The sequence below is a fragment of the Pipra filicauda genome, unplaced genomic scaffold (assembly GCF_003945595.2).
Source record: "Pipra filicauda isolate LSUMZ 115617 unplaced genomic scaffold, ASM394559v2 scaffold72_size3293161_pilon, whole genome shotgun sequence".
NCBI lineage: Eukaryota > Metazoa > Chordata > Aves > Passeriformes > Pipridae > Pipra > Pipra filicauda.
Genome location: NW_024104898.1, coordinates 1,448,607 through 1,461,186, shown reverse-complemented (window position 1 = coordinate 1,461,186; position 12,580 = coordinate 1,448,607). Strand labels below are relative to the sequence as shown.

The window sequence follows — 12,580 nt, the reverse complement described above, 5'->3', positions numbered from 1 at the left end:
CACTGCGCCCGCTGCCCCATTGGGTGCCGCCTCCAGCACACGGCGAGGGGAGGGCGGGCGCCTCTCGCAGCGGGCTGCTGTTGACAGCGTCACAGAGCGTGGCAGGTGTACAAACACTGACCCAGCGCCGCCCGCCTCAGCGGATGCGGCGGAGGAAGAGGAGGCCCGGTAGCGGTGGAATTGGAGACTGGAAAAACACTCGGTGAGGGGGTGCGGCGCACAGCAGGAGAGTCTCTTGCTGTTTCTGCCGCCCCCCGGGTGGAGCATAATGCGTCCTTTGGGACTGCTTCGCACTGAGCTGCTGCCTCTGCGTATTCATGAGGCATCTCCGATGGCACACAGGTTCGAAAATGCACCACTGTCCCGATGCCAGCTGGGTCGGGTGCCGACCGTTCGCTGTCAATGAACAGGGAACCCGGGGCTGTGCAGTGCCAAAGGGGAAACCTGCGGGCCCGACAGGCCCCGGCGGGCAGGGCCCGGAGAGCGGCGGCATCCCGCGCGTTGTCCGCCGCGGCCGGCAGGCGGCGCGCCCTCCCTCGGACTCCAACTCCCATGCGCCCCCGCGGAGGAATCATGCACGGTAGCGAGCAGGTTGCGCCGCGGGGCACGCTGGGAGCCGTAGTTTGGAGCGGACCGCGCGCGGTGCGTTCTCGGCGTTGTAGGCGGGTGGGACTCGCTTTCCCGGGGCGCCGCGCGGCGGTCGGTGACGCCGGGGCGGCGGGGCCGGGCGGGGAGCGAAGCGGAGCGGGCGCCGCACCGGGGCGGCGCGGCCGCGCTGGCCACCATGGATTCGCGGGTGTCGGAGCTGTTCGGGGGCTGCTGCCGGCCGGCGGGCGGCGGGGCAGGCGGGGCGCTGCGCGGGCGCGGGGGGGCCGCGCCCGGCGGCGGCGGCGGCGGCTCGAAGGCGAAGAAGAAGAACGGGCGGAGCCGGGGGGGCAAGGCCAACAACCCACCGTACCTGCCGCCCGAGGTGAGCTCCGACGCCGCCGCGTCCCGTCAGCCGCGGAGGGAGCGGGGTCGGGCCCCGGGGCGGAGGGATGGTGTTCCCACACACCCCCCGGGCTGGTCGGTGCCAGGGCCTCGCAGGTTTGGTCGCGGGTCCGGCTGGAGGTGCTGGTGCGGGGCCGTGCGGGGGTCAGGCCGGCAGCAGCCCTGGCAGGAGCCCTGGGAGCTGTGTGCCCGCCTGCCTCGGTCTCTCCCTCCGCGCAGCGCTTGTGCCTCCGGTGACAGCGAGTTCCCCGCGCAGTCCGCCAGACCCTGTCCGCGAGTAGTATCCCACTGGCTGGCGTCCGTCTGTGGGCGCTTTGCTGTCTGGGAACGACATAGCTTCGGAAATAAAGCTTTGCACGCCTCATAGTCCCGAGCATCCCGTTCACATCTCTCCCTGAGAGAATGATCTGTGGGTCTAAATCCCTTTCCAGCTGCCAAACTCAGCAGGTTCTAGCGACTCCCTTCCCAGCTAATTTGACAACTGTTTTCTTACATGGGGATGCAGGTGGTACTGGCAGGGTGTGAGGCACTTGCCTCTTGCAGCAGGAAAAGGTGCATTGGTCGTAGGTGGGTGTGTGGTTCGCTGAGGCAGCTGGCACTGAACTAAGAGGACTGACACCATGGAGAGAGTTACGTTTCCCCAGACTCCATTGCTCAGCCCCAGTCAGTGAGCTTTCTGTAAAATATATAAGAGCCTGTGCTGGGAGGGAGCAGTCCTTCCACAAGGCAAGGCTGTGACGCTTGGCAAGAAGGGAAAACAGCTCTTTGCTACTGTTAGATCTTCTCCATGGGCAGGACTGTGCCCTGCAGCCACAGTTTAGTTCTTGTTCCTTTCAGCTGGAGGCTGGACAGTCTTCTGTGGTTTCAACGCAGCTTCCTGTCACTGGCTACCCTGTGCAGTGTGTGCCCCAGCAAGTCTAGGCTTGGTGCTTTTCTGTTCTTCAGCAGCCTTGAAGGAGACCCACCCCCTTATTTAGAGGACAGTGCAGGATGTGAATGTGTGTTTCTTAGAACTGGAAAAGTGGTAAGAGAGGAAAACCTTCCACAAGTACCCTTTTCTCACTGCATAGCTCTGCTGCCTGAGAGCTGAGCTGATAATTGAGAACTTCTGTTGGCCTTTTGCCACCATAAGCACCGCTGTGGTTAGGAGCTGAGCTAGAAGGCAAGGAGACGGCTATTGCCCTCTGCAAACACATGCAAATAGGTCCAGAGGAAAAGGAAGTGCTTACTGTTGCCAGCCCCATTTAATCTGACAAAGTACATGGCTTCCTGCAGGCTCCAGCCCTTTCTTCAGCCCCTTCTCTCACACCGAATCAATGGGAAAATTACTTCAGTATTAGCTAGACATTGTCTTTGGATAGTTAGAGTGTGTTGTGGTTGGAGTGCGCTTGAGGAGTACCTGGGCCTTTCTATAACAACCCAGTTGGGCTTCAGCCCTTCCTGGGAAAGTTTTTCTGAGCACATTGCATACAGACAGTCCCGATAAAGTCTGGTACTCCAGAACTGCCAGGCCAGTGACTAGTTTGCTGTACTTCAAAGAAACCATTACCTTGCTTCTTTATGTCTGTAGTCCTTTCTTGTAGAGAGAAGATACACAAGGATATGTAAAGGAGTCAATGAAAAACTAATCGAGTGAGGGAGGGTATCAGTGTGCAGGAGAGGAGGCAGTGACTTGTTCCCAGTCTCCTATTTCTGTGTACATTGGGTGAATGGAAGCTGCTGGATAGGGTGGGAGTGGGATGCTGTTGGTGGCATTTTGTGGATCATGGACGGGTGAGGGGGGAGACTTTAAATCATATGCTAGCCTGTGCCTTTTTGAAACTGGAACTCTCTCTCTGTGTGACTGTTAGGCTAGCCCTATTCTTTACTGTCAGTAAAAAAAAAATCCCCCCTGCCCTGACAGTATTACCCTTGTGTTCCACTTTAGTTTTGTCCTCTGGTGTTCATGATGTGGGATGCAAACAGCAAAAACAAACCATAAGGAAAGTTCTAGTTGAGTGTAGGAAGGAATGACAGAAGAGGGTGTGAGCTAACACAGTCTCTTTCTGCCACTTTCTCCTCTCTCTGAAATCCTCAGCACCAGCTGCAGAGTATCTGGGCAGCTGGTGCCTGTAGAAGTCCTCATGGGCACAGCATCTAACTCTTCTGTCTTGTTTCATTCTCTGACCAGGCAGAAGATGGGAACATCGAGTACAAGGTGAGTCTTTTTGAGGTTGGAGAAGGTCTTCCTCCCAGAGGGTTATTTTGCAGTGAGTAACTTCACCAAAGACAGCCTATGGGTAACATGGACAAGGAGGGGACAGAGAAGTGGACACTCTACTAAGGAACTACCAGTCATCTTCTTTGTCTCTGTGCCTAGCAATACCCAGTATGCTGAGCTTGAAGAGTTTGATCTCAGTACTCCTTTTTAGTAATCTGTTTTAAGAGATGAGGCCCACTGTGTTTTTCCTGAAATGTACATGTTTTGAGAGAGCTGCAGGTGTCCCTAATAATGATTTGCCACTTCCCTGTGGCTGCTCTCAGTCGCGCTTACTTGGCTCCTGTATCACAGATGGGTCCCAGAGTGCTGTCTTTACCCCTGCAGCAGGCAGGGTGCAGATCCCTTTGTCACAATGCAGAAAAGTTCTTCTGCCACATGTATGCACCTTGTGAAACCCTTTCTCACCTGTCCCATAGCTTCTGTGCAGACAGTAACACAGGCTATGCTTTCTAGAGGTGGGTCAGAGTTGGAAGCATTGCTTCATAGTATTGTGAGTTGCTGGCTTGGGCAATTAGATTCCCTCTGCATCCAGGCTGTGACTGGAACTACCCCTCTGTTAAACAGCTGAAGCTGGTGAACCCCTCGCAGTACCGCTTCGAGCACCTGGTGACACAGATGAAGTGGCGACTGCAGGAGGGCCGCGGTGAGGCTGTCTATCAGATCGGCGTGGAGGACAACGGGCTGCTGGTGGGCCTCTCAGAGGAGGAGATGCGTGCCTCACTCAAGACCCTGCGCCGCATGGCAGAGAAGTACGTGTTCCTTTTTGTCTGCAGGGCCCACAAGGATCAACAGCCTCCAGCAGAGAGGCTCAGCCCCAGGAGTCTGCTCAGTGGCCGGTGGCTCCATTCTAAAAAGCCCCTGTATGACTGGAATTCCTTCAGTCATGAGGCTGAGGAGGTTATGAAGGAGGTTATAGGGCTTTTGTCTGGAAGCTTGAGGCTCCTTGCCTGCTATCACCAGCTTTTATCCCACTCTCTTTGTCAATTGTTATTGTAGAGGTGCAAGATCTGTTGAGTACAAGCGTGTCTCACTCCTTCCCTTCATTTTTGTGGCAGGGTTGGGGCTGACATTACAGTGCTGCGGGAAAGGGAGGTCGATTACGACAGTGACGTTCCAAGGAAGATAACAGAGGTGCTTGTCCGAAAGGTGCCTGACAACCAGCAGGTAGGGACCTGTGACTTGGACATCCTCTCCTGCTGGAGACTTAGAGGCTTCATATAATCAGCTTCCTTTTGGGATGGGAGCCCAAACCCTAGAGGTCATAGATTGGCCCATAGCAGATGCTTTAAAGAGCTGCCAGAGGGAGGCTTGATGATAACACTTCTTGTGTCCAGGACTGTGATTTAGGCTGGTATCAGTGGGGGAGATTGCCTGGATCAGAGGTGAAAAATTATTTCATTTCTATGGTAGTGGTTCTGATGCAGGCCAGTGTGCAAACAAGGAAGGATTTAGAGGTCCTGCTGCAGCAAATGGCTTTTTTTGTGATATCAAAGGCTGGTGTGTCACATCACAACTCTAGAGTGTATCACGTCTGCTGGGCAGTGGTTTGCTGGGAGCAAGAGCAGAATCTGAGCAAGATTACACTGCACAGTGTCACTCATCTAGGGATGCTCTCTGAGGTGCATCTCCACTGCGATGTAGTGCTCATGCACACTCAGCACAGCAGTGGTTAAGTTTCATGATTTCTCTCTTCTTTTACCTGTAGTTCTTAGACCTTCGAGTAGCTGTGCTGGGGAATGTGGACTCGGGGAAGTCAACACTCTTGGGTGTACTAACACAAGGAGAGCTGGACAACGGGCGGGGCAGGGCACGCCTCAACCTCTTCCGACACCTCCATGAAATCCAGTCAGGAAGAACGTCAAGCATCAGCTTTGAGATCCTCGGCTTCAACAGCAAAGGAGAGGTGAGGGGAGTGGGCTGCTGAACTCAGAAAGCTGGAGGAGAATAGGACTACCCTCCTATTACAACTGTGAGTGGGACATGAGAGAAGAGAGGTGGCACAGCTCCATGTCCCTTAGGCTGAACCTGAGTGCTACTTGTCGATTTGCAACTGACATTGTATGTTACACCCATGGTGGATGATCTCTCCTTACTGATTCTGAGATCAAAGTGGGTAGATGAGAGCTGGGTTTTCTTCACTTCCCTGCTGGGGCTGCCTCTCTCACCAACTCTTTATGTTCCTCAGGTGGTAAATTACAGTGACTCCAGGACAGCAGAAGAGATCTGTGAAAGTTCTTCCAAAATGATCACTTTCATTGACCTGGCTGGCCACCACAAGTATCTGAAAACAACCATCTTTGGCCTCACCAGCTACTGCCCAGACTTTGCCATGCTGGTGGTTAGCGCCAACACTGGCATTGGTGAGTGTTGCCCTGCTTGCATGGATGAACAGCAATGTGTGAAGAAAATGGAGAATGGTGGGAGTGGGTCCTTTTTTGCTGCAAACAGTTGTCAGAAGAAATTATTAGTCTGGAAACCTTTACTGATTTCTTGTAAGCCAGTGTGTATGAGTGCCTGGTAGGGGAGTAGAGCTGGGATCCTTTTACCAGCTATAGACCACATTAAACTGTATCCTGGACAGAAAGGCTTTTTTTTCGAATTTGGGGCTATGTTTGTCAGAAAAGAAAACAACTTTGACATATACTTAGGGGTGCTGAATTCTGAAGCCTTGTAAAAAGGCAGCTGGAGTTCTCCCACATCTATCTTTGACATTTTTGTGGCTGTTTTCTGGCAAACTCTAGCCCAAGAATGAAAACTGCTGCGTCTTTTTGAAACAACCAGATCAATCACAAAAATTCTTTGTGGTTTTTATTTTTCTGGACTGATGTTTGGTTTGTTTAAAAGAGTGATTTTGCTTTTTCTTTGCCTGATGGACTATGCAGTTACAGGGAAATCTCGAGAGTGGGCCTGTGGGGTGGCCAGGAGATGTAGCCGTGACATAAACAAGCAACAGTGATGACTGCTGCTGCACCTACGCTCTCACTTGTCTCCTGCAGCGGGCACAACGCGAGAGCACTTGGGCTTGGCCATGGCCCTCAAGGTCCCCTTCTTCATTGTCATCAGCAAAGTTGACTTGTGTTCGAAAGCCACCGTGGAACGGACAGTGAAGCAGCTGGAGCGAATCCTGAAGCAGCCAGGCTGCAACAAGCTCCCCCTGCTTGTGAACTCAGACGACGACGCTGTTACTGCAGCACAACAGTTTGCACAATCTCCTAAGTAAGGCACTGTTCCTTTCTTCTTCTGGGAGCAGGCAATTCAGACAAGGCTGCCATGCAGAGCTGGGGAAGGGCAACCACAAGGGGAGCTGACCAAATCTTGAAAATCTCAGCTCCTCATCAAGCTTCCTACCTTTGCATTCTCCCAGAAGGTATTTTCCCCTCCCAGACCTTTTTCTGGGCTCTGGGAGCAGAAGGTGCCCAAGGCTGCACTGGAGTTACTTCTGCATGACAGAAGTGTGGGCTGGCAGGGGATTGGTGCCTCAAGCAACTGTTGAGGCAGGGGTTACTGCAAAGCTGTACCTAGCCCTCGTGTTTTAGCCAATTATCACTGTAGTCTCTGTCCTCCTGCTGATCTCAGTAGATTCAGAATCCCAGAAACCTCCCGCAGCTTCACTCTGGCCTTCTGCTTACTTCTATTTGTGTCTGACAGCATCACCCCAATCTTCACGCTGTCCAGTGTTTCTGGGGAGAACCTGGATCTCTTAAAAGTCTTCCTCAACATCCTCCCTCCACTGACCAACAGTAAAGAGCAGGAAGAATTAATGCAGCAACTTACAGAATTTCAGGTGCGTAAGGGTAGTCTCTGATACTGCAGTCATTGCTGTGCCATGGGAGAAACTTCTGGGGAATCTGGACACCATGGGTAGAGACGTCATGAACTCCTGGACTACTGGAAGACATTAAGGAAAGGACTCGGTCCTTGAGAAAAATGTGATAGGCTGGGCTGTGTCCTAACCAAGGGCTATCTGTCTCAGGGATAAGATTGTTTCTCTGGTTGCCACTTAAAAGGCAGATATTCCTCTAATGGGAGGGTAGTGGGAGCTGGTTAAGCTCCTAGACAGTGTCTGATGACCAGCAGAGAGCTCACCTCCTTCACACAAGGGGAAGGCACCTTGTCCTCATTTCTGGAGTGCTGTTTCACAGCTGTCTGTCTGAGCAGCTTATTCTTGTTGCCTTGCTGCAGGTTGATGAAATTTATACTGTGCCAGAGGTGGGGACTGTTGTGGGAGGAACTCTGTCGAGGTAAGTGAGGCCAGGCAGACAAGTGTGGATGTGAATGGTTGCTGGAGTTCCCTCAAGGGTAGAGTGCCCCACTGCAGAAGTGGAAGCTGGGTGAGGCTCAGTCCCAACTGCTGCCAGGTGGGTGGGCCAAGTGAGGGTAGAGCCCTACAGGGTGCTGGGAGGTGCCATGAGCAGACCATTGGTCACATGGTGGCAAGCAAAGAGTCTGCCGTAAAGTTGCTGGATTAGGAATGTGTTGTGTTGCATGCTGAAAGAAGGCATCCAGGAATCCAGAGTTGGCAGAGGTTAGCCATGATCCCAAGGCATTGCTTTCCTCCTTCGTCAAGCAGAGGGAGGGAATGTAGAGGGCAAATCCTCCCATTCCAGCAGGGGTTAACTACATGCTTCCCCATGAAAAGGCAGCTGTCCCTCCATGTCCGGGAGCAATCAGAACACTTTGGCTACCAGCACATCCACACAGAACAGGCAGCATCCGAAGTCTCTCCACCAGAAACAATGCAGTGTGGCAGAGCACTGGGAGTGGAATGGCCCCTGTCTATACCTGGGACTCTTGGGAGTGATAGTGTGGCTTTCCCTGCTGTAAGAAATCCCTGTTCTCACCAGCTCTGTATCCCTGTTAGTTGGTCCCGGATAATAGTCCAAAGACCCTCACTTCCTTGGCGCTGGGGAATTTGTGCAGGTTGATCTTGGAGGGTGAAATGTCTTTCTTGTCTCCTGATGAACTGTGTCCTGCTCTTCTGCCCTGGGCAGTGGGATCTGCCGAGAAGGGGAGAACTTGGTGGTTGGTCCCACCGACGATGGGAAGTTTCTCCGGCTGAAGGTGTGCAGTATCCAACGGAACCGCTCTGCCTGCCGTGTGCTGCGGGCTGGGCAGGCAGCCACTCTGGCCCTTGGACCCTTCGACCGCTCCCTGCTGCGCAAGGTGAGTCCTGCTGTTGCCAGGTTGTTCACTGGTCCAGTGGGCAGGACTGGAGGCTTCCCTGGAGATCCCCCATTGGAAGGGTGGGAATGAAGTAGAGATGTTTGCAGGAAACTTGCTGGAAGGGGAGGAAATGGCCAAGCTACAAAGTAGGATGAGTACAAGGCTGAGAATGGGATGCAAGCCCCAGTCACAGAGTGGAGACGTGTTTGTGGTTTTGCGGGCTGTTCAGAAGCAAGGGGACTGGCCCTACCTAGTCTGAGCTTTGGGTTGTTCTGCAGGGCATGGTAATGGTGAGCCCAGAAATGAATCCCACCATCTGCTCAGTGTTTGAAGCCGAGATTGTGCTGTTGTTCCATGCCACAACTTTCCGGAAGGGGTTTCAGGTGACGGTGCATGTGGGGAATGTGCGACAGACAGCTATCGTAGAGAAGATCCACGGAAAGGTAGGCCATAGGAAGGAAGGGGAGGAAAATGAACCTTCCCTGTGGGTTTTTTTGGGGATTCCACCATGCCCTATAGTAAAGCTAGGGGCTACTGTTATTTTGAGTAGCTGTGTCTCTTCCTAGGAACACACTCCATCCCTTTATCCTGCCCCTTTGGTTGCTTTTCCTCCCAACATGTTAAAGAATTCCCTCCCACAAAACAAACAGCACGATGAACTACAGCAAGACTGTGAATAGAGGTGAACTCTCCAGAGCTTGTATCTTCCTGTCCTTCCATATGCGTACAGTAATGGGAAGGGCTCAAGCCATGCAGTCTGAGGAAAGCAACCTGCTCATTTGCTTCATCTTACCATCCACATGCATCTCTCCTGCGTGAATTGATTTGGGAGGTAGGTCTAAGCTCTCCCATTTTACTTTTCAGGACAAGCTGCGGACAGGAGAGAAGGCAGTGGTCTGTTTCAGGTTCATCAAGCATCCTGAATACTTGAAGATCGGAGCCAAACTGCTTTTCCGTGAAGGAGTCACCAAAGGTATTGGGCATGTCACTGACCTCCAAGCCATCACCACCAAAGAAAATGGCCTGGAGGAGTCCCTGGGGCTTGGACAGCTGAGCTTCTGACTACCAGTAGGTCAGAGAAATCTCCACTCACCAGCACCTGGGGAGAAGGATGGGAGCTCCTGTGGCTTTCTGAGCGATGCCTGGAGCTGCTGCTGTCCCATTCTAGAGTGGATGTCCCTCCTCTGCACTGTGAGATGGAGCCTGGGAGAGTCTCTCGCATTCAATACCGTACATGGGGCAAGTTAAGCATGTTCTCCAGATCGCCTGCAGCTCTCATTACCCTGCCCTTCTTCAGAATAGATCAGAGGCACCTGCAGACCTGGGCAGGCAAGTTCTGGCTTTGTTTACTGTTTGAAAATTGCTGGTTGGGAGGAGCAGAGCCCTTGAAGATGAGCAGTGAAGGGACCTTTTCCCATCTCTGACACAAGATTTGGTCCCATTTCTGCTCTCTGAGCACTGGGTTGATAACAGTCCTCTCCCAAGTCATCCTGCAGCACATCCTCCTGGGCAGAGGATGGAAGAGGCCATGCTGCCTACTGCAGGGGCTTGGCTGAACCTCTCAGAATGCATTCAGGACACTTTTTAACCATTTGAATCTTGGTTGGCTTTAATCTGCTGTGTGTCCATTTGTGTGTTGGTTTTGCATTATTCCAATCTGAGTGTCTTACTGTTGGACAAATGTCATGTTCCTCACTCACATGTACACGTTTCTTCAGCATCCTGCTTTCTGACTCCTAGGAAGCTGTGGCTGCTCTGAGTGGCACAGCCTCCTGAAATAATGTCATGAAGACAGTTTGTACTTGCATCTGTTCCTTGCAGCAGCTGAATGGGAGGCCATTCTGTGGAGCAGAGCAGGGCCTGGGCCTGTGCTGGTGTGAGCAGGTTGTTCCATGGATGTTCAGCTGACGGTGTCATCTGCACATTGGTAGCAGTGGTTTGCAGTGGGCTCTCTGGTGTGGCTTTTCCCAGCCCAGCTTGCTCCTCACACGCTTGCCTTAATGTGTGAGGAGGACAGGCTACACAAAACCAGGTGACTTATGTTGTTTAGATGCGATTTGACAGTGACATGATTATATTTCTGTTTCTCCTGGAGGAAGAATTCCTTTCTTTCCCTTGCCACTGGGGGTTGTTGTCAGAGGAAAGCTGATGTTGCCAGCAAGGACTCTGTACGTAGAGTGGAGCACATTTGTCTCCCACTCCCTGTTATGCAGCTCTCCTGTGTAGCCTGGAGGATGCAACAAGGTCTGTAAAGTTGTACATAGGCTTTTGGTTTTAGTGTTGACTGTTAGACCAAATGTGTCTGCTGTGAGCAACAGGTCTTCAGCCAGCCCTGCCACGTGGCGTGGTGGCCTGCTAGCCCTGACCAAAGAGAAGGGCAAGGGCCTGTGATAGCGCTTGGACACCCAAAGATCCCTTCTGCCATCCTGAGAGCAAGTTCTGCTTCTGGGCTGCTGGCACAGGCCCTGGCTGTGGGGCTGTGCAGATCTGTGGGCATCGCAGAGCCGCACTTTGCAGTGGGAAGGGCTCTGGCAGGTGAGGAGGGGGGGGCTGCACCCTGCAAAGAGACTGCTGAGGCGGGGGGAAGCCGGTGAAATGGTGGTATAAATGAAGGGAAGGCAGCTCAGGAGTGACCTGTCCCTTGGAGGAAGCACTGATCCAGCTGAAACCTCTGCTGCATCCCTATCAGCCCAGCAGTGAGAAAGGAGCTGCTGGCTCAGGGTCACTGCCCAAGAAGGATCCCTTTTTTCCCATCCTGGCAGTGGGCTGGGTATTCCAGTGACACAGTCTTTTCACCAATGCCTGCAGGCCCCAGCTGCCAGTCTTCCCTTTGGTGCTAGTGGGTCACAAAGAAAGCTACCGGGGAGTATGGGGGGGGGAGCTCCGGCTCTTTGCAGCAGCCCTGGTGTTTTCTGCTCCAAAGTGGGCATGGGGTGCTGTGACCTTTTCTGAAACAGCCAATGGCTGGTCTCACCTCATCCCTGCCATCTGTGGCATGACTGTTCTTGGTGCCATGCTCTTCATAATTGCTGTTTTGTTGTCTTGAATTTTTCTAATGCTGGGGGTTGTCCCTGTTCCCCAAGCATCTATATATAAATGTACAGAATAAAGATGTTTTATTGAGCTTGCTGTCTGAGTTGTACAATAAGCAAGGGTGGAGCTGGGCCCTTACCCTGCTGCCCTTGGGGCTGAATCACAGTTGGAGATGACTACCCTTCACCCGTTCCTAAGCTTCCTGCATTCATTCCTATAAATACCAGTCCGTGGTGTGGAAGGAATGCACGCGCGCTGCTGTTTACAACCCTGCGCTCCCAGCTTATCTGAGTAAGCCTGGGCGTGCAGCCTGAGGTGACAGGCAGCCACGTCACCCTGAGCACAGCACTTCGGGCTGTTGTGGGCGGAACCGGCTGGCGTGAGAGCTTCCTCGCAGTCACAAATTCCCCCAGAGCCTAATTAAAGAGATGCTTTCTAGGGCACACATCTAACCTAGATGGTTTGTTTTTAAAATAGCTTTGACCTTATCAAGGGGTTTGCAACTGCCTTCTCTCCATAAGAACAGGTTGTTCCCTTGGGAAAAAGCAGAGGCAGGAAGGCTTCCCTGTGGAGGGTACCTGTGTCACTGAAGGGATTTGCCTCTTCTAAACTTGTTTTTGTGTCAGGTAGTGGCATCTGCAGAGTCTGGTCCTGCCAGATACTTGGGAAATGAGACGTGCCACTGTCACAGGAGCGTGAGGCAATCTTGCCAGACTTGTTGCTGTTTCTCTTTATGTGAGGACTTAAGAACACTTGTCACTTTGCAACCTTAGGACTGTCATTAGTGGGAGTGACTCCATAATTCCTTCCTCTGCTGATTACCAACAGAGCTGCATGCACCAGAATGAGCTTCTTGTGCTTCTTGAAATCTCACAATTGTGTTGTCAAGTACGAGACACACCCCACCCACCCCTCCCCCAGTAACATAGCACCTTCCCAGCACAGGCTGTCAGCTGGAAGGAGAGAGCAGCTCAACAGCTGCAATTAGGATGGTACAGTCCAGAAAACAGCACATGCAAATAGAGCTGCAGTTTGCATCATTATCTGCTGCCTCAAAGGCTCTCCTCCCCCCTTCCCCGAGGAAGGGAAGCCTGCAGCTGACGAAACTCTCTGCAATGTGTGTTTCCTAACCCC

The 12,580-nt window shown here is 52.7% G+C and overlaps 1 protein-coding gene across 3 annotated transcripts; it reads left to right on the top strand.

Annotated features, from left to right (window-relative positions):
- Positions 1 to 9: 9 nt before the first annotated feature.
- Positions 10 to 11,537, top strand: GTPBP2 (GTP binding protein 2). Of its 3 annotated transcripts, none has more exons than XM_027735135.2 (12): positions 10 to 202; positions 3,161 to 3,187; positions 3,815 to 3,999; positions 4,306 to 4,414; positions 4,956 to 5,153; positions 5,436 to 5,610; positions 6,247 to 6,466; positions 6,899 to 7,034; positions 7,433 to 7,491; positions 8,242 to 8,413; positions 8,692 to 8,856; positions 9,278 to 11,537. In XM_027735135.2, the coding sequence occupies exons 3-12, from the start codon at positions 3,866 to 3,868 to the stop codon at positions 9,473 to 9,475; spliced, it is 1,566 nt and encodes a 521-aa protein (XP_027590936.1). In that variant the 5' UTR covers positions 10 to 202; positions 3,161 to 3,187; positions 3,815 to 3,865; the 3' UTR covers positions 9,476 to 11,537. The 3 variants fall into 3 exon arrangements, with proteins under 3 accessions (XP_027590936.1, XP_027590935.1, XP_027590933.1); XM_027735134.2 differs by lacking the exon at positions 10 to 202 and adding an exon at positions 231 to 342; XM_027735132.2 differs by lacking the exon at positions 10 to 202 and adding an exon at positions 679 to 970.
- The last annotated feature ends 1,043 nt before the right edge of the window (positions 11,538 to 12,580 follow it).